The sequence below is a fragment of the Cherax quadricarinatus genome, chromosome 94 (genome assembly GCF_038502225.1).
Source record: "Cherax quadricarinatus isolate ZL_2023a chromosome 94, ASM3850222v1, whole genome shotgun sequence".
NCBI lineage: Eukaryota > Metazoa > Arthropoda > Malacostraca > Decapoda > Parastacidae > Cherax > Cherax quadricarinatus.
The window spans coordinates 10979529-11007143 of record NC_091385.1 but is presented as its reverse complement, the minus strand read 5'-3'; the positions used below and the strand labels follow the sequence as shown (position 1 = coordinate 11007143).

At 39.7% G+C, this 27615-nt stretch overlaps 1 protein-coding gene across 2 annotated transcripts in view; it reads left to right on the top strand.

The window, feature by feature from the left end:
* LOC128700858 (copine-8) overlaps positions 1–27615 on the top strand; it is a gene marked incomplete at its 3' end in the record, with an annotated part of 117417 nt that overhangs the window by 45925 nt on the left and 43877 nt on the right. For both annotated transcript variants that reach the window (XM_070104768.1, XM_070104767.1), the window contains 2 exon segments: positions 5994–6110; positions 22146–22501. In XM_070104768.1, the coding sequence (XP_069960869.1) occupies positions 5994–6110; positions 22146–22501 (473 nt within the window).

The following is a 27615-nucleotide window of genomic DNA, read 5'->3' as shown; positions in this document are numbered from 1 at the left end:
GGAGTGAATGGAGACAAATGGTTTTTAATACTTGACGTGCTGTTGGAGTGTGAGCAAAGTAACATTTATGAAGGGATTCAGGGAAACCGGCAGGCCGGACTTGAGTCCTGGAGATGGGAAGTACAGTGCCTGCACTCTGAAGGAGGGGTGTTAATGTTGCAGTTTAAAAACTGTAGTGTAAAGCACCCTTCTGGCAAGACAGTGATGGAGTGAATGATGGTGAAAGTTTTTCTTTTTCGGGCCACCCTGCCTTGGTGGGAATCGGCCGGTGTGATAATAATAATAATAATAATAATATTATAATCTATAATCTATTATCTTATCTAGTTTAATTAGTTACTATGTATTAGGATTAGTTTGCCCGAAATGCCTCGGTATGATAGTGGCTATCTTTGTACTTAGCAAATCAAAATTGTAATTACACATTGTAACCTTTACAAAGAAATAAACTTTATTATTATTTACGAATTCACACTACAAAAAGGAAAGGGACGAGTATATATAGGACAGACAGGGATGGGACAAGTGAGGTAGTAAGAAAGGAGGAAGAGAGGTAATGGTAGATGTAGTAGTCGTGGAGTCAGAAACGCCGTTGCAAGCTCCTCTCTCTCCTGTGTGCGGGTTATTTGTGTATCGTTCCATTCACGGTATTGTGCCTTTTTGCTATCTGTCAGTCTGTCTCTTATCTAGCAGATACACATAAGTACAGTTATTGTACATAGTCTAAATTACCTAGGATAATCCAAAAAAGTTAGACAAAGTGCTATTCTGTGCTTGTAGATATAAGCCATAAGCATAACTGGCAAGTAATACGCATTTCCACTTGTTCAGGAATCAGGTGTGACAATTCTGCAACATGGCATTGTCTAATTAAAATGAAGCAGATCACAGCAAAAAGACTAATCAGCCCTTATGAACCTTATAAACCTCCACCTTGATTACCTCACATTAGTATTAAGATTAAATAAAGATTTATTAAAAAGTTAACAATTCTTACGTTGTCTAGATTTAAGTACATAATTACAGTGGACCCCCGCTTTATGATCACCTCCCAATGCGACCAATTATGTAAGTGTATTTATGTAAGTGCATTTGTGCGTGTATGTTTGGGGGTCTGAAATGGACTAACCTACTTCACAATATTCCTTATGGGAACAAATTCGGTCAGTACTGGCACCTGAACATACTTCTGGAATGAAATAATATCGTAAACCTGGGGTCCACTGTATTATGTACTAGGATTAGTCTGCCCAAAATGCCCTGGCATAATAGTGGCTTTCTTTGTACTTAGCAAACGAAAATTGTAATTACACATTGTAACCTTTACAAAGAAATAAAATCTTTATTCCTTATTCTTTTGGCTTACAAACAGCATCCTCAGGTCCATTGATAATAAACATCTACAGTATATGAAAAATGGTACTTACTAATCTAATAGAGATCTAAACAACTATATTATGAAAACAGATTCAATGACATAAAAGGGGATATGAGAAAGACCTGGAAAACCCCCTCTAAATTTTAGGCTCTAGAAAACTGTCTAGAAACAGAAAGATTAACTAAACCAGAGGAACTCCTCGTCCAGCCAACAGATGCTGCCAATAAACTTAATGTTTTCTTTATCTATCCTCCGGGTTTAGCGCTTCCCCCTTGATTATAATAATAATACTGTAGGAACCAAGCTAGCAAGAAAAATCCCAAAAACACTCAGCCAAAAGACTACCTCACTAGTAAACTTCCTGAATACATACTTTAATTCTAGTTCCAGCAAACCCTACTGATCTCTCTCTCGCCCATTAAAACAAGGCAGGAGACCTAAATAACTTACCACCACTCGTGTATATAAAGCAGCTCATGTTGTCACCCAATATTGCAACTCCCTTTAGCAAATCTGTGGAATCTTCGACCTTCCTATCTATACTCAAGACAGTAAGGGTTATCCCAGTCCTCAAAGGGGGCAATCCAGCTGAATTGAATACCTATAGACCTATATCAAACTTGTCTCTACATTCTAAAATCTTGGAAAAATAATACACAAGCCAGTTTACTCCTACCTAATCATCATCATTCAACACACCGGCCGTATCCCACCGAGGCAGGGTGGCCCAAAAGGAAAAACAAAAGTTTCTCTGTTTACATTTAGTATTATATACAGGAGAAGGGGTTACTAGCCCCGTGCTCCTGGCATTTTAGTCGCCTCTTACAACATGCATGGCTTACGGAGGAAGAATTCTGTTCCACTTCCCCATGGAGATAAGAGGAAATAAACAAGAACAAGAACTAGAAGAAAACCCAAAGAGGGGTGTGTGTATATATATGCTTGTACATGTATGTGTAGTGTGACCTAAGTGTAAGTAGAAGTAGCAAGACATACCTGAAATCTTGCATGTTTGAGACAGACAAAAGACACTAGCAATCCTACCATCATGTAAAACAATTACAGGCTTTCGTTTTACACTCGCTTGGCAGGATGGTAGTACTTCCCTGGGCGGTTGCGGTCTACCAACCTACTACCTAGGACTCCTACCTAATATCCCACAATATACTTTACCCCTGCCAGTTTGGATTTAGGCTGAAAAAAGTACGAATAATGCTATTATGTGTATGCTTGAACTTCTATATATAGAAACCATACCATGGGTGGGGATAGAACCCGCAATCAGTCTCAAAACTGTGGTATGGTTTGTTAGCAATCGTGTCATTACGATTTTGCGAGTTCTATATATAGCCTCTTCACTCCTAAGACCACGTCATTAAACGAATGCGTCGCTAAGTGAAGAATATACTATAATGGTTGTGAGTTTGTTTCAACCATTTTTGATATTGTTTTAATGTTACCTTTGCACCATTTATAACATTTCTCATATATTTTTAAATGTTTATGCAGTAGTGTACTGTATATTGAAATAAACAGAATAGAGGAAATCAGCTCCAGGATACATTTAATTGTGAATACAGGTCAGAGAGCCCATCGCAAATCCGAGGCATCAGTAAACAAGTACGTCACTAAGCGTGGAGAGGCTGTACTGCACCCGAAACAATAAATATTCCCTGGGGCTCTTCATAGACTTATGGAAAGCACTTGATACAGTGGACCACGACCTCTTGCACCTAAAACTTGAACATTACGGGTTTAGAGGACATACCCTCAATTACCTAAAATCTCATCTTAGCAATAGACACCAGTATATATACACAAATGATGTTACCTCCACTACTCAACCAGTAGTTGTTGGAGTCCAATAGGGTAGCATCTTTGGCCCACTGCTCTCTCTCATTTACATCAGTGACCTCTCCAATGCATCTAAACTCCTTAAATCTATTTTATTTGCAGGCGGCACTACATTGTCTTCTCTAACCCAAACCCAGTTATACTTAAACACTGTAAATGACGAGCTACTAAAAATATCTACTTGGATGATGACCAACAAAAATCACTCAGTATAAACAAAACCTACTTCATGCTTTTTGTAAACAGAGCTTCAAATATCCAGCTAAACATATTGATAAATGGTTCCCCCATTACAAGACACACTGAGGGCAAATTTCTAGGTCTTCACCTTGACTCCCCTCAGGGAAGGTTCCTTGATGTTGGTGAGGGGCTCATGATTTAGGGAATTGGATCTGTGCTCCAGTTCCTCGAATTAAGCCTGAATGCCTTCCACATCCCCCCCAGGCGCTGTATAATCCTACGGGTTTAGCGCTTCCCCCTTGATTATAATAATAATAATTCACCTTGACTGCTATCTTGTTGCATATATCCAAGAAAATCTCCAAAACAGCATGCATCTTTTCTAAGATATGGTACTATGTACCCCAAACTGCCCTTCTTGCACTTCACCACGCTCTCGCCTACCCTTACCTAATAATACTATATACGTAATATAATAATAATATAATATTTTTATTTTAGCATGATGTATGTTTGTACAAAGTGTAACAATTGGGTGAACATGCCAAAAGCCCCTTTATATTACCTGGAGTTTACCTGGAGAGAGTTCCGGGGGTCAACGCCCCTGCGGCCCGGTCTGTGACCAGGCCTCCTGGTGGATCAGAGCCTGATCAACCAGGCTGTTGCTGCTGGCTGCACGCAAACCAACGTACGAGCCACAGCCCGGCTGATCAGGAACTGACTTTAGGTGCTTGTCCAGTGCCAGCTTGAAGACTGCCAGGGGTCTGTTGGTAATCCCCCTTATGTGTGCTGGGAGGCAGTTGAACAGTCTCGGGCCCCTGACACTTATTGTATGGTCTCTTAACGTGCTAGTGACACCCCTGCTTTTCATTGGGGGGATGGTGCAGAGTATTTCAGGCAGTTAAGCACAATTTAAAACAATTTTAAGTTTGGAGTGATGATTAAATAGTTGAGCAATCATCAAACACAATTTACACTAATGAAATTGAAACAGTTTTAAGTTTGAAGTAAATGATCAAATAATTGAGCAGTCATAAATTATTTAGGACTTTTTTGAGTGTCTGGTTAATTTTGGGTGATGAGGTGATTTCTGTAGTTGTGCTTGGGGTTCAACCATGGCAAATCACCTTTAACCTTAAATAATCCAACAAAAAGCTGCTGTGCGGTTCATTACCAACTCCTGTGCCAGGCATCACATTCCACCACTCTTCAAGAGCTTGAACTTGCTTAACCCTTTCACTGTCAGTCCCGTAATATTACAGCTTGCAAGCCAGTGTCGGTCTCGTATAATTACATTGTGGGAGTGCCAGTTCATTACGCCTTGTTCACCATGCCTAGTGGTAAGGCATACCTGACTCCCCAGTGAATTGGGACTCTTCTCTTCCCAAGTGATAGTTCTAACACAGATGGAAGTGTCGGTGAAGATGAATTTCGTGGTTTTGATGAGTTTGTGACTAAAGGCAATGCCCAGGATACTAAATACAGATAGTGAAAAGGGAACAGAGTGTGGGTGGTGGGGAAGAAAGCATGGGTGGTGGGGAAGACAGCATGGATGGTGGGGAAGGTAGTTTGGGTGGTGGGGAAGGTAGCTTGGGTGGTGGGGAAGGCAGCTTGGGTGGTGGGGAAGGCAGCTTGGGTGGTGGGGAAGGCAGCTTGGGTGGTGGGGAAGACAGTGTGGACAGTGGGGAAGATGGTGTGGGTGGTGGGGAAGACAGCATGGGTAGTTAGAAAGATGGCATGTAAGAGTGTAAGTTTATTCAGGTATACACAAATACAGTTATAAAGATTATCTTACATAGCAGCACATGTGTAGAGAACCTAGGATAATCCAAAAAAATCAAAGTGACTTATTTCCAGCATGGGTGATGGAGAAGACTGTGTGGGTGGTGGGGAAGACTGTGGGTGGTGGGGAAGACTGTGTGGGTGGTGGGGAAGATGGTGCGGGTGGTGGGGAAGATGGTGCGGGTGGTGGGGAAGATGGTGCGGGTGGTGGGAAGATGGTGCGGGTGGTGGGAAGATGGTGTGGGTGGATTTAAATTAATCATTGATGAATTACATTGATTTTTGAAAACATATTGGTAAGACATATGTTGTGTAATAACTTGCTTTTGTCAAGTGTGAGGCAGCTCAGTCAGCACATTATGAAAATTTTGTTCTTTACTTATGTATCAGATTCAGAGTGTACTATCAAGAGTGTCTTAGCATTATGAAATTCCATTCAGTCAGTTCCATTCAATCAAAATTGCACTAAGTGAGGTTGTGTTATGAGAGGGTTTACCCATTACAGTGGACCCCCGCTTTACGATCAGCTCCCAATGCGACCAATTATGTAAGTGTATTTATGTAAGTGCGTTTGTATGTGTATGTTTGGGGGTCTGAAATGGACTAATCTAATTCACAATATTCCTTATGGGAACAAATTCGTTCAGTAATGGCACCTGAACATACTTCTGGAATGAAATAATATCGTAAGGCGGGGGTCCACTGTATTTTGTTTTAGACTTCTTTTTGGAGCAGTTGAACATTACAAAGATTACATTTTCAATGTACTTCATACTTTTTTCCATTTTCTTATTTTCAGCATCTTAAATTTGCTATATATGACTGGGACACCAAGAGTACAAACCCAGATGATCAGGACTCTCTTGGTGCTGTTGAGTGCTCGCTGGGAGAAGTCATGGCATGCCAGGGATCACAGGTATGGATACCAACAATTGTATTTTCAAAGAACATTTTTCCCACACAGTTGATTACAGTAATACTTAATATAATGGACCTTGATATAATGAACTTTTATAATTACACAAAAATCTGCTGGATAAATTGTATGCTTAATGTCTTTATATTGCAGTATATCTGTTAAAAGTTATGGTTTCAAGTTTAAAATAAGACAGAGAATAAAACACTTAAGTACCTGGATTAGCACCTTGAATAGCACCTTAGGTGTCTTAAGTAGCTGGGAATTAAGGAGATGAAGAACTTTGTCCATGGAAGCACAGAGGGGAATGTATGAGAGTGTAGTTATACCAACGCTCTTATATGGGTGTGAAGCATGGGTGGTAAATGTTGCAGCATAGAGAAGGCTGGAGACAGTGGAGATGTCGTGTGAATATAATGCAGAGAATTTGTAGTTTGGAAATTATGAGGAGGTGCAGGACTACCAAAACTATTATCCAGAGGGCTGAGGAGGGGTTGTTGAGGTGGTTCAGACATGTACAGAGAATGGAACAAAATAGAATGACTTTGAGTGTATAAATCTGTAGTGGAGGGGAAGGCAGGGTAGAGGTTGGCTTAGGAAAGGTTGAAGGTAGGAGGTAAAGGAGGTTTTGTGTGCTAGGGGCTTGGGCTTCCAGAAAGCATGCGTGAGTGTGTGTTAGGAGTGAATGGAGACAAATGGTTTTTAGGACTTGACGTGCTGTTGTCATGTGGGTTCGATAACGTGGATGGGGTAAAAACACTCACTTAGGCTGGTTAGTACGTATAATTATAACGGAAAGTATGGGAAGCACCATCAGCCGCCCTGCCTCTCTCTCAGACTAACCCACCAGTGCCTAGAGGGTGAGCGGTGTTTAAAAACATGCTATGGTCGACAATACTGGTATTCAATCTGAGTCACATACAGTGACATGATGTATCAACTATAAGGAGACTACACTTAAAAACGTTAACAACACGTGAAAGTTACTCGAGAAACAACTTTTTACATTACACGGATTACTGTCAACGAGGATAATATCACCATCTGGAACACAAGGAACAACAACAACACTCAAGTGAGTACACTAGCCACAGAAACGTCTTTCTGCAACGGCTTGTGACATCAGCAAGAGATGGCATAACTCATTACAAGTAACGTTCTTCACAAAGCGTCTCCTGGAAGGAACGACTACTTGAACAAGTCGCCATCGCATGGATAGTAGTCTCAGCACCCAGGGTTGTCTGAGGTTCCTCTGAAACCCAAGGTAACTGTACACTATCCTGTGTGCACTGTGGCTGGATTCCAGACAGGAGTGACAGTATTACTAGTGCCTGACCGCTCGGCTACGTTAATAAGTAATTCACAGAGGAACTTAATCTAAACTTCACACGCAGCACTTTAACAAGTCTCAGATACAAGCTGTGAGAACAAACACATTGTCTTTCAGTCAGTAAGGGAATATTAGGACTGTGGACTGATTCATGTTTACTTGGACCAGCATGGTACACTAAGTGAGCATTCGAAAGTGACTGGGTCGGTCTGTCAGTCGATAATGAACTATGAGGACTGATGACAGGAGCAGCAGTAGCCTGAGAGGTCTGAGTGTCGCCATTCACTAAAGTATCACTTGACGGTATGTGAGACATAATGGCAAAGAAGTTGCACCAGAACAAATAAGGCAAAAATAATGAATAATAAAAATGACACAAAATACTAAAATTGAAATAAGAGATGCAACTAATTCTGCAGAAGTAATAAAAAAATGTCTGAGATAAACTGCAAGAGGAAGGACAACTCAGTATGAGGGACTGCTGCCCAAGATAAAGAAACACATTGAAATTTACAAGTAAAAAATATTACTGGAGGCTGAATTAAATGCAAAATGAGCTGTCTGTACTCTTGCTAATAAAGAAATTAACTAATAAAATTGTAAATCAATGTAAGAAGTATAAAATAAAATCACTAAATTGTATGCAAAGAGAGATAACTGGGAAATTGAAATATTTTCTAAGAGTGCAGAAACAAAATTAAAAATATAATACAAAAACAATATTAGGAAAAATAATAAAATGAAAAACAGGAGACTCAAACAATAATGAACTGAGAATAATAATGCATAAAAATATCAATAAAAGAAAATAATTCACTGCAGAACAAGTGCAACAAAATAAGGTGCAGAAATAATCAATGCAGTAATAAGTTACACTGGGAAAATGCAGGTTGAATAAAAAAAAATATGGAGAAAGACTGATTGAACACTTTAACTCTTAATTGTAATTTAAGCAAAACAATTTACTCAGAGAAAGAGAAAACAGTTTGTTAAAAAGAAATTAAAATTACACTGAGTGAATTTGTTCAAAGAAACAAGAAAAATATGAATAAAAATAAAACAAGAAATAAAACTGGAAGTGTAACACTTACAAGTGGTGGGGCACACAGCACTTACAAGTGGCAGGGCACACACAACACTTACAAGTGGCAGGGCACACACAACACTTACAAGTGGCAGGGCACACACAACACTTACAAGTGGCAGGGCACACACAACACTTACAAGTGGCGGGGCACACACAACATATTCACTTATTCACTTTTTAGTATATTCTTACAAGAAAATCTTGCTGTGACTGATACGACAAAATTGATGGCAAAAATAATGGTACACAAGTCTGCATGAAAGAGGGGAAGGTACCTAGGGATTGGCGGAGAGCATGTATAGTCCCTTTATATAAAGGGAAAGGGGACAAAAGAGACTGTAAAAAGAGAATATGAATGTGTAAATTCAAGAATTATGTGGATTAAAGTAAAGGTTGGATGCGAGAAGTGGGTCATAATAAGCGTGTATGCACCTGGAGAAGAGAGGAATGCAGAGGAGAGAGAGAGATTTTGGGAGATGTTAAGTGAATGTATAGGAGCCTTTGAACCAAGTGAGAGAGTAATTGTGGTAGGGGACTTGAATGCTAAAGTAGGAGAAACTTTTAGAGAGGGTGTGGTAGGTAAGTTTGGGGTGCCAGGTGTAAATGATAATGGGAGCCCTTTGATTGAACTTTGTATAGAAAGGGGTTTAGTTATAGGTAATACATATTTTAAGAAAAAGAGGATAAATAAGTATACACGATATGATGTAGGGCGAAATGACAGTAGTTTGTTGGATTATGTATTGGTAGATAAAAGACTGTTGAGTAGACTTCAGGATGTACATGTTTATAGAGGGGCCACAGATATATCAGATCACTTTCTAGTTGTAGCTACACTGAGAGTAAAAGGTAGATGGGATACAAGGAGAATAGAAGCATCAGGGAAGAGAGAGGTGAAGGTTTATAAACTAAAAGAGGAGGCAGTTAGGGTAAGATATAAACAGCTATTGGAGGATAGATGGGCTAATGAGAGCATAGGCAATGGGGTCGAAGAGGTATGGGGTAGGTTTAAAAATGTAGTGTTAGAGTGTTCAGCAGAAGTTTGTGGTTACAGGAAAGTGGGTGCAGGAGGGAAGAGGAGCGATTGGTGGAATGATGATGTAAAGAGAGTAGTAAGGGAGAAAAAGTTAGCATATGAGAAGTTTTTACAAAGTAGAAGTGATGCAAGGAGGGAAGAGTATATGGAGAAAAAGAGAGAGGTTAAGAGAGTGGTGAAGCAATGTAAAAAGAGAGCAAATGAGAGAGTGGGTGAGATGTTATCAACAAATTTTGTTGAAAATAAGAAAAAGTTTTGGAGTGAGATTAACAAGTTAAGAAAGCCTAGAGAACAAATTGATTTGTCAGTTAAAAATAGGAGAGGAGAGTTATTAAATGGAGAGTTAGAGGTATTGGGAAGATGGAAGGAATATTTTGAGGAATTGTTAAATGTTGATGAAGATAGGGAAGCTGTGATTTCGTGTATAGGGCAAGGAGGAATAACATCTTGTAGGAGTGAGGAAGAGCCAGTTGTGAGTGTGGGGGAAGTTCGTGAGGCAGTAGGTAAAATGAAAGGGGGTAAGGCAGCCGGGATTGATGGGATAAAGATAGAAATGTTAAAAGCAGGTGGGGATATAGTTTTGGAGTGGTTGGTGCAATTATTTAATAAATGTATGGAAGAGGGTAAGGTACCTAGGGATTGGCAGAGAGCATGCATAGTTCCTTTGTATAAAGGCAAAGGGGATAAAAGAGAGTGCAAAAATTATAGGGGGATAAGTCTGTTGAGTGTACCTGGTAAAGTGTATGGTAGAGTTATAATTGAAAGAATTAAGAGTAAGACGGAGAATAGGATAGCAGATGAACAAGGAGGCTTTAGGAAAGGTAGGGGGTGTGTGGACCAGGTGTTTACAGTGAAACATATAAGTGAACAGTATTTAGATAAGGCTAAAGAGGTCTTTGTGGCATTTATGGATTTGGAAAAGGCGTATGACAGGGTGGATAGGGGGGCAATGTGGCAGATGTTGCAAGTGTATGGTGTAGGAGGTAGGTTACTGAAAGCAGTGAAGAGTTTTTACGAGGATAGTGAGGCTCAAGTTAGAGTATGTAGGAAAGAGGGAAATTTTTTCCCAGTAAAAGTAGGCCTTAGACAAGGATGTGTGATGTCACCGTGGTTGTTTAATATATTTATAGATGGGGTTGTAAGAGAAGTAAATGCGAGGGTCTTGGCAAGAGGCGTGGAGTTAAAAGATAAAGAATCACACACAAAGTGGGAGTTGTCACAGCTGCTCTTTGCTGATGACACTGTGCTCTTGGGAGATTCTGAAGAGAAGTTGCAGAGATTGGTGGATGAATTTGGTAGGGTGTGCAAAAGAAGAAAATTAAAGGTGAATACAGGAAAGAGTAAGGTTATGAGGATAACAAAAAGATTAGGTGATGAAAGATTGAATATCAGATTGGAGGGAGAGAGTATGGAGGAGGTGAACGTATTCAGATATTTGGGAGTGGACGTGTCAGCGGATGGGTCTATGAAAGATGAGGTGAATCATAGAATTGATGAGGGAAAAAGAGTGAGTGGTGCACTTAGGAGTCTGTGGAGACAAAGAACTTTGTCCTTGGAGGCAAAGAGGGGAATGTATGAGAGTATAGTTTTACCAACGCTCTTATATGGGTGTGAAGCGTGGGTGATGAATGTTGCAGCGAGGAGAAGGCTGGAGGCAGTGGAGATGTCATGTCTGAGGGCAATGTGTGGTGTGAATATAATGCAGAGAATTAGTAGTTTGGAAGTTAGGAGGAGGTGCGGGATTACCAAAACTGTTGTCCAGAGGGCTGAGGAAGGGTTGTTGAGGTGGTTCGGACATGTAGAGAGAATGGAGCGAAACAGAATGACTTCAAGAGTGTATCAGTCTGTAGTGGAAGGAAGGCGGGGTAGGGGTCGGCCTAGGAAGGGTTGGAGGGAGGGGGTAAAGGAGGTTTTGTGTGCGAGGGGCTTGGACTTCCAGCAGGCATGCGTGAGCGTGTTTGATAGGAGTGAATGGAGACAAATGGTTTTTAATACTTGACGTGCTGTTGGAGTGTGAGCAAAGTAACATTTATGAAGGGATTCAGGGAAACCGGCAGGCCGGACTTGAGTCCTGGAGATGGGAAGTACAGTGCCTGCACTCTGAAGGAGGGGTGTTAATGTTGCAGTTTAAAAACTGTAGTGTAAAGCACCCTTCTGGCAAGACAGTGATGGAGTGAATGATGGTGAAAGTTTTTCTTTTTCGGGCCACCCTGCCTTGGTGGGAATCGGCCGGTGTGATAATAAAAAAAAAAAATAAAAAGTTTACTGAGTATACCAAGAAAAGTGTACGGTAGGGTTATAATTGAAAGAATTAGAGGTAAGGCAGAATGTAGGATTGCGGATGAGCAAGGAGGTTTCAGTGGGGGTCGGGGATGTGTAGATCAAGTGTTTACATTGAAGCATATATGTGAACAGTATTTAGATAAAGGTAGGGAAGTTTTTATTGCATTTATGGATTTAGAAAAGTGGATAGAGGAGCAATGTGGCAGATGTTGCAAGTACAGTGGACCCCCGCTTAACGATCACCTCCAAATGCGACCAATTATGTAAGTGTATTTATGTAACTGCGTTTGTACGTGTATGTTTGGGGGTCTGAAATGGACTAATCTACTTCACAATATTCCTTATGGGAAAAAAATCGGTCAGTACTGGCACCTGAACATACTACTGGAATGAAAAAAGTTAGTTAACCGGGGGTCCACTGTATATGGAATAGGTGGTAAGTTATTAAATGCAGTAATGAGTTTTTATGAGGATAGTGAGGCTCAGGTTAGGGTGTGTAGAAGAGAGGGAGACTACTTCCCGGTAAAAGTAGGTCTTAGACAGGGATGTGTAATGTCACCATGGTTGTTTAATATATTTATAGATGGGGTTGTAAAGGAAGTAAATGCTAGGGTGTTCAGGAGAGGGGTAGGATTAAATTTTGGGGAATCAAATTCAAAATGGGAATTGACACAGTTACTTTTTGCTGATGATACTGTGCTTATGGGAGATTCTAAAGAAAAATTGCAAAGGTTAGTGGATGAGTTTGGGAATGTGTGTAAAGGTAGAAAGTTGAAAGTGAACATAGAAAAGAGTAAGGTGATGAGGGTATCAAATGATTTAGATAAAGAAAAATTTGATATCAAATTGGGGAGGAGGAGTATGGAAGAAGTGAATGTTTTCAGATACTTGGGAGTTGACGTGTCGGCGGATGGATTTATGAAGGATGAGGTTAATCATAGAATTGATGAGGGAAAAAAGGCGAGTGGTGCGTTGAGGTATATGTGGAGTCAAAAAACGTTATCTATGGAGGCAAAGAAGGGAATGTATGAAAGTATAGTAGTACCAACACTCTTACATGGGTGTGAAGCTTGGGTGGTAAATGCAGCAGCGAGGAGATGGTTGGAGGCAGTGGAGATGTCCTGTTTAAGGGTAATGTGTGGTGTAAATATTATGCAGAAAATTCGGAGTGTGGAAATTAGGAAAAGGTGTGGAGTTAATAAAAGTATTAGTCAGAGGGCAGAAGAGGGGTTGTTGAGGTGGTTTGGTCATTTAGAGAGAATGGATCAAAGTAGAATGACATGGAAAGCATATAGTAAATCTATAGGGGAAGGAAGGAGGGGTAGGGGTCATCCTCAAAAGGGTTGGAGAGAGGGGGTAAAGGAGGTTTTGTGGGCAAGGGGCTTGGACTTCCAGCAAGCGTGCGTGAGCTTGTTAGATAGGAGTGAATGGAGACGAATGGTACTTGGGACCTGACGATCTGTTGGAGTGTGAGCAGGGTAATATTTAGTGAAGGGATTCAGGGAAACCGGTTATTTTCATATAGTCGGACTTGAGTCCTGGAAATGGGAAGTACAATGCCTGCACTTTAAAGGAGGGGTTTGGGATATTGGCAGTTTGGAGGGATATGTTGTGTATCTTTATACGTATATGCTTCTAAGCTGTTGTATTCTGAGCACCTCTGCAAAAACAGTGATAATGTGCGAGTGTGGTGAAAGTGTTGAATGATGATGAAAATATTTTCTTTTTGGGGATTTTCTTTCTTTTTTGGGTCACCCTGCCTCGGTGGGAGACAGCCGACTTGTTGAGAGAAAAAAAAAAAAAAAAAAAAAAAAAATTATGTTTTATTACCTTTATGCATAAATAAAGCAAACCAAAATTTTCCTGGAATTTTTTACTACATTGTAATAATTTCTGTAATTGATTATGTTCTGTGTGTTGAATAACTGATGTTCCTTTACCCGAAGGAACATTCATTCTCAGGTACAAACTGACTCGTTCTGCTTTTTATCAAAAAGTATTTTTTATGCTATTTAACCCTTAAACTGTCCAAACGTAGATCTATGTTCACGTGCGTAGTGCTCCAACCTTGATTTTCCCCATTTGAAAGCATGTAAAAAAAAACGTAGATCTATGTTCGGAGCTCCCCGCACGTGGACATAGATCTACGTTTGGACAGTTTAAGGGTTAAAAGGAAGCGTTTACCTCCAGTGAAATTTGCTGTCATACTAACTCATCAATGTCACCCTCTGCACACTAGACTAGGCTGGGCAGTGAGACAAGTGATGGTTTTTTGGGTAAAATGTTATTTGCTAAAGAGTTATTTGTTACTGCCTACAAGAGTGTGGCTTGATGCTTATTGTTATTATAATTTACTTAGGGGTTTACCAAAGTACCAGTATTGGTAAAGATGGTTATCAGCTAATTTTCATGGTACTGGTAATGGTATCAGCTTAAAACTGAGTATCTGTACCTACAAAAATTTGTTATCCCATCCCAAAATAAAATTAACCTTTTTTTTTCTTATGAAATGGTGGAGATTTTTTTCTGAAGGTAGTAAAACAAAAAGTATGAAATTTGATTGGAAATTGACGAAATTACACCCTCACGAATTTTGCTGTGTCAGTGATATTTGTGCATCAGCAATTTTGCCCACTGTGAGTCCTATTTTCGGTCAATTACATTGTTCCTTTAAATCAAATTCTTAGCTATTTTGCTAGTATGTGCTCCATTTACACCAAAAACTAGAAGATTTAATCTTATGCAATATTGTAATACAGTGGACCCCCGACATTCGATGGCATCGACATTCGATAAATCCGACATTCGATGCATTTTAACGCAAAAATTTCGCCTCGACATTCGATGGAAAACCCAACATTTGATACGATTCATACGAGACATGTCCACGTGTGGCCTGGACTGCCCCGTGTGTGCCAGTGTTTACAAGCCAGCCAGCGTGCGCACATCTAAGGATACATTCGGTACATTCCATATTATCACTGTTTTTGGTGCTTGTTTCTGCAAAATAAGTAACCATGGGCCCCAAGAAAGCTTCTAGTGCCAACCCTTCGATAAAAAAGGTGCTAGTGACTATTGAAATGAAGAAAGAGATAATTGCAAAGTACGAAAGTGGAGTGCGTGTGTCAGAGCTGGCCAGGTTGTATAGTAAACCCCAGTCAACCATCTCGACTATAGTGAGCAGGAAAATGGCAATCAAGGAAGCTGTTGTTGCAAAAGGTGCAACTTTGTTTTCGAAACAGAGATCGCTAGTGTTAGAAGAAGTTGAGAGACTGTTATTAGTGTGGATGAATGAAAAACAGATAGCAGGAGATAGCATCTCTCAAGCGATCATTTGTGAAAAAGCTAGGCAGTTGCATGATGATTTGGTAAAGAAATTGCCTGCAACTAGTGGTGATGTGAGTGAATTTAAAGCCAGCAAAGGTTGGTTTGAAAGATTTAAGAATCGTAGTGGCATACACAGTGTGGTAAGGCATGGTGAGGCTGCCAGTTTGGACCAAAAAGCGGCTGAAAAAATATGTGCATGAATTCAAGGAGTACATAGAGGCTGAAGGAATGAAACTTGAACAAGTGTTTAATTGTGACGAAACATGCCTGTTTTGGAAGAAAATGCCAAGCAGGATCTACATTACTCAGGAGGAAAAGGCACTCCCAGGACATAAGCCTATGAAAGACAGGCTTACTCTCTTGATGTGTGCTAATGCTAGTGGTGATTGCAAAGTGAAGCCTTTATTGGTGTATCACTCTGAAACTCCCAGAGTGTTGAGGCAAAACAAAGTCCTCAAGGTTAATTTGTGTGTGCTGTGGAGGGCAAACAGTAAGGCATGGGTCACTAGGGACTTTTTCAATGACTGGTTACACCATGCATTTGCCCCCACTGTGAAAAATTACCTCCTAGAAAATAAATTTGTCCTTAAGTGCCTCCTGGTATTAGACAATGCTCCTGGTCATCCTTCAGACGTGGCAGAGCGACTTTCTGCGGACATGAGCTTCATTAAGGTCAAGTTTTTGCCCCCTAATACCACTCCTCTCCTGTAGCCCATGGACCAGCAGGTCATTTCCAACTTCAAGAAACTGTACACAAAAGCTGTTTCAAAAGTGCTTTGTAGTGACCACAGAAACTCATCTGACTCTAAAAGAGTTTTGGAAGGATCAGTTTAATATCCTCAATTGCATAAATCTTATAGGTAAGGCTTGGGAGGAAGTGACTAAGAGGACCTTGCATTCTGCTTGGAAAAAACTGTGGCCAGAATGTGTAGACAAAAGGGATTTTGAAGGATTTGAGGCTAACCCTGAGAATCCTATGCCAGTTGAGGAATCCATTGTCACATTGGGGAAGTCCTTTGGGTTGGAGGTTAGTGGGGAGGTGAAGGGTTTGAGGCTAACCCTGAGAATCGTATGCCAATTGAGGAATCCATTGTCGCATTGGGGAAGTCCTTGGGGTTGGAGGTTAGTGGGGAGGATGTGGAAGAGTTGGTGGAGGAGGACAATGACGAACTAACCACTGATGAGCTGCTAGATCATCTTCAACAGCAAGAGGCCAGACCTGAGGAAACTGCTTCAGAGGAGGGGAGAGAGAAATTGACGAAGTTGCCTACTTCAAAGATTAAGGAAATGTGTGCAATGTGGCTTAAAGTGCAAACCTTCTTTGATGAAAATCACCCTGACACAGCTACTGCAAGCCATGTTGGCAACCTGTACACTGACAATGTTGTGAACCACTTTAGGAAAGTCATAAAGGAACGAGAGGTACGGGCCTCTATGGACAGATATGTTGTGCGACAGAAGTCCAGTGACTCTCAAGCTGGTCCTAGTGGCATTAAAAGAAGGGAAGTAACCCCAGAAAAAGACTTGATACCTCAAGTCCTAATGGAAGGGGATTCCCCTTCTAAACACTAACACCATACACACACTCCCCTCCTCCCATCCCATCAATCCATCAATCATCACCAGATCTTCATTAAAGGCAAGTGTCAATTATTGTATTGTTATTAATCTATTGTTATTGTTGTTATTGTAATTATTCTATGCCTTAAACTTAATATTTCAAGTGGTAAAATTTTCTTTTTCACACTTTTGGGTGTCTTGCACGGATTAATTTGATTTCCATTATTTCTTATGTGGAAAATTAATTCGACTTACAATTTTTTTGACATTCGATGAGCTCTCAGGAACGGATTAATATCGAATGTCGATAGTCCACTGCAATTATATAAATAATATCAGCACATTTGTGAACTCATATCAGACTTGCCAGTTGACATGTATTGGACGTGTGACATAATATGTTTACTCTTGAACACGGGCAAAAATTGAACATTTCCGCTACTTTAAGCTCAGTTTCGAGCTATTTTCAGTACTAAAACCAATCAATCATCTCTTTCTGTAATATGTCTTCCATTCTATCAAATGAGACTAAGAAACCCCAAATACAACCGGAAAAAAAATAGGAAAATATACTGCAGTTGCTGTTTTAATCTTTAAATGGTCCAAACGTATATATGTATATGTTCTCTCACGTAGCGCCCCAAACGTTTATATACATTTCGTTTGTCATTCATTCAACATTGGCACAATAAGCCTAAGTCGCCTAGACATGAGAGAATGGGTGTGCACACTCAGCGTGCGCCATATGAAAAAAATTGGGGACACATAAGTACATATGCTCTTTTTTCCTATTAAAAAAAAAGCTATTTTTTTTTTCCTCAAAAAATTCAGGGCATTACGCGAGAGAACATATATATATGTTTGGACCGTTTAAGGGTTAATCCTATAACAGTGACGTGTACTTAGCTCTGTGAAGACCTGTTTGTGTGCTCTTGAGTAGTGACCTGTACTTTGAGTGCTGACCTATACTTAACTCTGTGAAGAAGTGTCTTGTTTGCTCCCGTGGACTGAACCAAGATGCCCTCCATCGAGCAACTTTACCAGCAACTTAAGGAAGAATTGAGGGCAGCGAAGATGGAGATACGGCGACTGACCGAGGAAAACAAGAGGATTCGTAGTAGTCCTCCTGTTTCGAGTCCTCAGGTCAAGAAGGGATCGTGGTCAGTGGTTGGACAGCAGGGGACGACGAAGTTGACGATCAAGAAGACGAATGGAAAGCCAGAAACGATGAAGAAGAAAGAGACTGCTGTGGAAACTCCCGTGGAAACCTCCAACGCATTCTCGGTGCTACCCGACGAATGTGAGTCTACTACTGGGATCGTCACGACGAACGACAACAAGGAAGGTAAGAATATTGTTGTTGTTGGGGATAGCCAGGTTAGATACATGGATAGGGCATTCTGCTTGAAGGACAGGAGTAGGAGACAAAGGGTATGCTTTCCTGGGGCTGGGATGGAGGACATTGTTAGCCGGCTTGACAACATCATGAACGGTAATGGGATCAATCCTATTATTTGCCTCAGTGCTGGAGGCAATGATGTAGGCAAGCGTAGAAGTGAGGATTTAGTTAGAAAGTTCAGGACAGCTATAGACATGATTAGGAAGAAGGGGGGGCGCCCTGTTATATGTGGCATTTTGCCAAGAAGAGGTGTTGGTAATGAATGGTTGTCCAGAGCAATTGGTATTAATTGTTGGCTGGATAAACACTGTAAGGATAATGCAGTACCATTCATTGACAACTGGGACAACTTCTATGGCCGAAATGACATGTATGCCAGGGATGGGGTTCACTTATCCAGGGCAGGTGTGGGTTTTCTTGCTAACTCAGTTGAGGGGGTTGTTAGGACTTTAAACTAGGATTAATTAGAGGTATGGGTTTAGAAATGATTAATAATGAGTATGGATATATTGACTTATGCTCTGATATTAAGAATCTTAATGGTAACTGTCATGGAGTAACTCTGGGTAATGATAATTTCAGAAATTGTGTAAAAACAAAGATGAATAGGAAAAATGTGCAGAAGAAAAAACATATGATGGTATTTTATGCTAACAGTCGAAGTGCAAGAAATAAAATTAATGAACTACGTTTGGTAGCATGTGCTGGGAACTTTGATATCATTGCATTAACTGAAACGTGGTATGATTTGAAGAGTCGGGATATGACTGCTGAGTGTAATATTCAGGGATTTAAGTTGTTCAATGTGGATAGATGTAATGGGAAGGGGGGAGGAGTTGCATTGTATGTTCGAGAAAATATTAATTGTTGCATAAAAACAGGTATAAAAATAGATGGAGCAGTAACAGAGTCTGTTTGGGTAGAGTTCGTGGAGGGTCAAGAAAAACTAATTCTAGGTGTAATATACCGACCTCCAGGCTTGGATCACGATAGAGGGAGACTTCTTTGGGATGAAATTGTTAGGGCTTCTGGACACAGTAACGTAGTCATAGTAGGGGACTTTAACTTTAGCCAAATTGACTGGAATTCTTTGACAGGTAATCTAGAGTCCAGTGACTTCATGGAAACAGTTCAGGACTGTTTTCTGAAACAGAGTGTAACTGAGCCTACCAGGGGTAATAATTTGCTAGACCTAGTCTTGTCAAATAAGGAAACACTCGTGAATAATCTGGAGATCACTGAAGAGCTTGGCGCAAGTGATCACAAATCCATCACCTTTAGCATTAATTGGGAATGCAAGAATAATGATAATACAGTAAAAATCCCTGATTTTCGTTCTGCCGATTATAATGGACTTAGGGAACATCTGTCTAATCTTGATTGGGGTTATCTAGCTAATGATTTTATTGGTGATAATCATACTTATGAATATGAAGGGATCTGCTTTTATGATTGTTTTCTTAATAATGTACACAGTGCCCAGAGTATATACATTCCCAAGAGAGAAATTAGGTCTAATAATAACGATCCCAAATGGGTTAACAGGAGGCTAAAGCATCTATTAGGGGAGAAAAGGGGAATTTATAGGCGCATCAGAAGAGGTGAGGTTAACCTTACTGACCAATATGTTCAGCTTAAAAGAGAAGTATAAAAGGCGATTAGAAAGGCTAAACGTGACTATGAAATTAGAGTTGCTAATGAATCAAAGACTAATCCAAAGGGGTTCTTTCAAGTGTATAGGACGAAGGTGAAGGAAAAAGTAGGACCTCTGAAATCTGGGAATGGACAGCTGACGGATAATGAACTGGAAATGTGTTCCTTATTTAATGACTATTTTTTGTCAGTTTTTACACAGGAAGATGTAAATGAGATTCCAGTAATTAACAATTATTTGGTTCCTGATGAATTTAAGTTAACTAATTTTACTGTCACGAGGGACATGGTTATTAAACAGATAGACAAACTGAAACAAAATAAGTCCCCGGGACCCGATGAGTTGTTTTCAAGGGTACTTAAGGAATGCAAGATGGAGCTTAGTCAGCCATTAACGAGTGTATTCAATGCGTCCATCCTTACCAGTGTTGTGCCAGAGTTGTGGAAGATGGCTAATGTGGTTCCTATATTCAAATCAGGGGATAAGTCCACTCCTTCAAATTACCGTCCAATAAGCCTGACATCTATAGTGGGCAAGTTATTAGAATCAATTATAGCTGACATTATCAGAAGTCACCTTGAAGAGCATAACTTGATAAATGAATCTCAGCATGGATTCACGAGAGGTCGTTCCTGCCTGACAAACTTACTGACGTTCTTCAATAGAACATTTGAGGCAGTTGACAGTAATAAGGAATATGATATTGTTTATTTGGATTTTAGTAAAGCCTTCGACAGAGTACCTCACAAGAGACTCTTAAGAAAAGTGGCAGCTCATGGTATAGGAGGTAAAGTTCTAGCATGGATTGAGGCATGGCTTACCAATAGAAAGCAGAGAGTTACCATTAATGGAGTGAAATCTGAATGGGGATTAGTCACTAGTGGCGTTCCACAAGGATCAGTTTTAGGCCCTCTCTTGTTCATAATTTACATTAATGACCTTGATGAAGGGATTACTAGTGACATGAGTAAGTTTGCTGATGATACAAAGATAGGCCGTATAATTCACTCTGAGGAGGATATCAATGAACTCCAGGACGATTTGAACAAATTAATGTCTTGGTCTGAGAAATGGCAGATGAAGTTTAATGTGGATAAGTGTAAGGTACTTGCCCTTGGTAATGAAAATAACCCTCGAAGCTATAATCTAGGTGAAGTAGAGCTTGGTCATACAGAATGTGAAAAAGACTTGGGAGTCATGGTAAGCAGAAATCTAAAGCCAAGACAGCAGTGCCTCAGTGTGCGCAACAAGGCCAACAGGTTACTTGGATTTATCTCAAGAAGTATAAGTAACAGAAGTCCAAAAGTTATTTTACAGCTCTATACATCACTAGTGAGGCCTCATTTAGATTATGCTGCTCAGTTTTGGTCCCCTTACTACAGGATGGACATAGACTCATTAGAGAACATACAGAGAAGAATGACTAAAATGATTTACTGTGTAAGGAACCTCCCGTATGAAGATAGACTTAAAGCCTTAAATCTCCACTCTCTGGAGAGGCGTAGAATGAGGGGAGATATCATTGAAGTGTATAAGTGGATGACGGGCATAAACAAGGGAGACATTAATAAAGTACTGAGGGTGTCGAACCAGGTAAGAACCAGGAATAATGGATTTAAGTTGGATAAATTTAGATTTAGAAAGGACATAGGTAAGTACTGGTTTTCTAACAGAGTTGTAGATGCGTGGAACAGTCTTCCCAGTGGGGTGATAGAGGCTAGGACCTTGGGTAGCTTTAAGAAGAGACTGGACAAATATATGAGTGGGAGGGGCTGGGTTTGATTGGTGTTGGGGGGTGCTGGAGTTGTTTCTTGAGTAGCTTTAGGTAGTTGTCGTTTTGATAAGGACCTGCCTCGTATGGGCCAGTAGGCCTTCTGCAGTGTTCCTACATTCTTATGTTCTTATGTTCTTATGGTAGCAGTTTTTTTTTTCACGTTATGCACTGCGTGCTGCAGGATTTGTTTTACATGGTTCACACTTACCACATAGATGCATTCTCTCATCTGTGCCGAAATTTACTGCTCACAGCTTACCTGAGTGAGCTAAGCTCATGGCATAAAACTACAGCTGGTACCCAGGCTTGAAAGCAATAAAACTGCAGGACGGACCCTCAGAGGGTTAAGGACTCGGATCATTCACTAACCTAGATTTTTGCCATGGTGGCATCTATTCTCTTCTGGCACTCACTACCATATATCAGAAAATGTTTTGGCCCTGGAGCCTTCTTTAAGATTCCAGGACCGAAACTTTTTCTAATTAAATAACATCCTAGTGCTTGCTAATGTGCCTTTTTTAAAATCACTTGTATGTATCAATTACTAAAGTTTATAATATATACCCTTTTAATTTTTATCGACAGTTGAGCAGAGTCATTTCAAAGGGTGGAATGCTCTTGGTGCAAGGAGAAGAAGTAGCTACATCAAAGGAAGTTGTCACCATGACTCTGTTTGGTTCAGATCTGGACAAAAAGGATTTCATGGGAAAGAGTGATCCTTTCCTTATTTTTTATCGCTGCAACGACAATAGTGTCTATCTTCCTGTGCATAAGACGGAGGTTATTAAGAAGACTGTGAACCCAGCTTGGAAGCCAGTTGTCATCCCAGCTAGAGTTCTCTGTGCCGGAGACCATAATCGTAGTATCAAGATAGAGTGCTATGACTGGGATTCTGATGGCACTCATGATTTGATTGGTGAATGCTACACCAATCTTCAAAGGTATAAATTATAGCCACAAAAAGTGCATTTATTTTCTTCATTATCCAGGGGCTACCCTGACTTATGAGCATCTAAGAAACTATAATCTCCACCTCTTAATAAGGTCCAAACAAGCATAATACTGAGAAATTAATTTTGAATGCTGTTATTCATTTGTAAACCTTCACAATATACATAAAATATCTTTTGCAAAATCATTTACTGTTGGAACACAACTCATTCATAAGTTGGAGAGGCCTTGTGTACCATATTAATATGAACAATAAGTATATTCACATGCTCTTTCCCACTGTCTCAAACATATATTTATGTACAATTGGACCCCATTTGCATGGCTATTATATTCCCGACCCCTTACAGTAAGCGAAAATTGCTGGAATTCAAAGTTTATTCTCTATAAGGATTACAATATACTGAGTTTACAGAATTTGGTTATTGTGTGGTTTACATGTAGTAAAATAATAATTACAGAGTGTACCACTAGAACACCTAGCATGACTAGGCATTTCGGGCAGACTTAGATTAAATCTTAAATTTAAAATATTACAAAATTATGAGGTAAGTTGGTATTATGACTAAGTGACTAAATACTAGTTTGTGAGTTTAGCAATGTGAATGCTTTTGTTTTGGCACTATACATAGTTTCAGTATTGGAGTATCACAGGCCAACTTATGACTAGTTAAGATTCATTATTTTGAGATTGAGATTGAGATTTCTGTTTATGGTCAAATGGGTGAGTGAGTGTAAGTGTGAACCACCAGGTGGTATTCGGAAGGTGGAAAAGAGCAGTTTTTTCATTATCACACGAGTCTAAAATGCCTGATCATGTGTTGACACTATCGCATATTAAGTTCTCAAATATAACTAGGCAATAAAAACAGATTAAAAAATAAAATATATACACAGTGCAGAAAAGTGGTAAAAGCACCGAACATAACAGTGGCTCGGTTGAAAGCCAACAAAAACATGAACACCAAAATAGGGTGTTGTATATGTGGGACTTTCCTGTATAGTCTGCATAACACTTGTGATACCCACTGTCACAATTATTACAGATTTCTGCATCTATCATACTACTAGTTAATATCAAAACTTTTACAGTTGTGTTATCTCAAGTCTAAGTTAAGTGTTCCCACACCCTGGCTTATGACCCAAGGACAAATTAACACATTGTGTCTATAATTTTCTTTCTGCACATTTTCTCATTTTTTAGCTTACTGGCCATCTCCCACAGAGGTAGGGTGACCCCCCTCAAAAAAAAAAAAAAAAAAAAAACTTGAACTGTTATTCATCCAGTCATCTTGCCAGATGATCCTCCAAACTGTAACATCCCGCCTCTCTTTCAGAGTGAAGGCACTTTTCCCACCTCCAGTATTCAAGTCTGGCTAATTGATTTCCTTGAATCCCTTTGTAAATGTTACTTTACTCACACTCCAGCAGCAAGTTAAATCATAAATACTACTTGTCTCCACTCCTATCTAGCACACTCACACAAGCCTGTTGTATGTTCAAGCCTCCAGCACACAAAGCCTTCACCCCCTCCCTTCAACCTTTCCCAAGACAACCCCTACCTGTTTGTCCCCTCGTCCCCAGATTCGTACAATCTCCTAATTATCCTTTTTTTATTTATCCTCTCTAAATATCAAAACTACAGCAACAACTGTTCCTCACCCCTTTGAATAATACTTTTTTTTTTTTTTTTTTTTTTTTTTTGTAATCTCATGCCTTCTAATCTCTAAACTATGAATTCTCAGCATAAGATTTATGCCACACAGTGTCCTCAGACACATCATCTCCACTGTCTCCAGCATCCTCCTCTCTGTAACACTTAAAACCCGTGCTTTACATTAAAGTACATTTAAGCACATTTTCCTGTTTTTTCCCCCACGGATAAGGTTCTTTGTCTCTACATGTGCCTTAATACACCGCTCACCTTTTTTTCTTCATTATTTCTGTGGTTGACCTTATCTTTCATAGACCTGTCCACCAACAAGTTCATTCCCAAATACCTAAGCATATTTACTTCCTCCTTACTCCCTCCTTCCAGTTTGATAGGCCATCTTTTATTGTTCAGATTTTTTGTTACTCTCATCACCTTTCTCTTTACTATATTAACTTGTATTTACCTTCATTTACATATTATATTCATTTTAGGCTCTCCCAGAAGAACTGTCATTGGCTATAAATCTATGGTGATTTGCTGCATTTGGATTGCAAGGCAACAATTATTTCAACAATCTTGACATCACTTTTGGTCGTATGATCATGCAAGTATGCTCTTTATGTAATAACATTTCAGATCACATTGGGTTTTCATGTTGATGTTGGTGGGTTGTATGGTAATACTGTTAAGTGTTTGGTAAAAGACATATACACAAGACATTTACCAAGAAAAAACAGCATTTCACCATGAGCAGTTGCTTGTACCTGACATAGAGTAGCTAAAATATATATATATATATAGTACAAGAGGTGAGGTAAACATAGGTTAAAAGTAGGATAACATATTAGAAGTGGAGTTGGTAACATTTTCCAGCTTGACTTCTGTGGTATAGTTGTGGCTTGGTAGACAGCACTCTTGCTTCACACACTGAGTGTCCATGGTTCAATCCCCGGCTACGTAGAAACATTGGCTATGTTTCCTTAGACCTGCTGTCCCTGTTCATCTAGCAGCAAGCAGGTATCTGAGGTGTTAGTTGACTGGCCTCAGTCGCATCATGGGGAACAAGCTTGAAGGACCCCAATGGAAATGACAGTCCTCAATGATGCATTGATTTTCTTGGGTTATATTGGGTGGCTAACCCTCCCCCGAGTTGAAAATCCAAACAAATCTTATCTTATTATTATCATGGCTACTTCTGTGCACTCCGCAATTGCTTTATCCATTGTGTCCACCTAAAGTTAATAATCAAAATTGTAATTCTTCCCTACAAAACTTATCAGACTTATAGCATGACCTAATAGAATATTCAGTTTTCTTGCATTCATTGTAATTCATATAATGACTATATGTACTGTTATTTCCTTGTTAATTTTAAGTTAGTTTTAAGTTTGCCTGAAATGCTTTGCATATAAAGGGGCTTTTGGCATGCACACCCAAGTATTATATCCCTTTGTACTAGCATGTATCATGCTGAAATAAAATATTATTATTATTATTATTATTATTATTATTATTATTATTGCTTCTGCATAAATCGTCTTGAAATATCATTTTGACCTTGATTAAGTTTGTAATGCAGGCATGATTTTGGTTGTCCTAGCTGCAGGTGTACTGGTGTTCTCAGAGACTGAATTCTAGTGCTATGGATATTTTGCCTCAATACATTTTGTGTTGATGTGTATTTTTTTTTTTTTTTTTTTTTTTCTCAACAAGTCAGTCGTCTCCCACCGAGGCAGGGTGACCCAAAAAAAAAGAAAGAAAATCCCCAAAAAGAAAATACTTTCATCATCATTCAACACTTTCACCACACACACACATTATCACTGCTTTTGCAGAGGTGCTCAGAATACAACAGTTTAGAAGCATATACGTATAGAGATGCACAACATATCCCTCCAAACTGCCAATATCCCAAAACCCCTCCTTCAAAGTGCAGGCATTGTACTTCCCATTTCCAGGACTCAAGTCCGACTATATGAAAATAACCGGTTTCCCTGAATCCCTTCACTAAATATTACCCTGCTCACACTCCAACAGATCGTCAGGTCCCAAGTATCATTCGTCTCCATTCACTCCTATCTAACACGCTCATGCACGCTTGCTGGAAGTCCAAGCCCCTCACCCACAAAACCTCCTTTACCCCCTCTTTCCAACCCTTTCGAGGACGACCCCTACCCCTCTTTCCTTCCCCTATAGATTTATATGCTTTCCATGTCATTCTACTTTGATCCATTCTCTCTAAATGACCAAACCACCTCAACAACCCCTCTTCTGCCCTCTGACTAATGCTTTTATTAACTCCACACCTTCTCCTAATTTCCACACTCCGAATTTTCTGCATAATATTTACACCACACATTGCCCTTAGACAGGACATCTCCACTGCCTCCAACCGTCTCCTCGCTGCTGCATTTACCACCCAAGCTTCACATCCATATAAGAGTGTTGGTACTACTATACTTTCATACATTCCCTTCTTTGCCTCCATAGATAACGTTTTTTGACTCCACATATACCTCAACGCACCACTCGCCTTTTTTCCCTCATCAATTCTATGATTAACCTCATCCTTCATAAATCCATCTGCCGACACTTCAACTCCCAAGTATCTGAAAACATTCACTTCTTCCATACTCCTCCTCCCCAATTTGATATCCAATTTTTCTTTATCTAAATCATTTGATGCCCTCATCACCTTACTCTTTTCTATGTTCACTTTCAACTTTCTACCTTTACACACATTCTCAAACTCATCCACTAACCTTTGCAATTTTTCTTTAGAATCTCCCATAAGCACAGTATCATCAGCAAAAAGTAACTGTGTCAATTCCCATTTTGAATTTGATTCCCCATAATTTAATCCCACCCCTCTCCTGAACACCCTAGCATTTACTTCTTTTACAACCCCATCTATAAATATATTAAACAACCATGGTGACATTACACATCCCTGTCTAAGACCTACTTTTACCGGGAAGTATTCTCCCTCTCTTCTACACACCCTAACCTGAGCCTCACTATCCTCATAAAAGCTCTTTACAGCATTTAGTAACTTACCACCTATTCCATATACTTGCAACATCTGCCACATTGCTCCTCTATCCACTCTATCATATGCCTTTTCTAAATCCATAAATGCAATAAAAACTTCCCTACCTTTATCTAAATACTGTTCACATATATGCTTCAATGTAAACACTTGATCTACACATCCCCTACCCACTCTGAAGCCTCCTTGCTCGTCCGCAATTCTACATTCTGTCTTACCTCTAATTCTTTCAATTATAACCCTACCGTATACTTTTCCTGGTATACTCAGTAAACTTATTCCTCTATAATTTTTACAATCTCTTTTGTCCCCTTTCCCTTTATATAAAGGGACTATACATGCTCTCCGCCAATCCCTAGGTACCTTCCCCTCTTTCATACATTTATTAAACAAAAGTACCA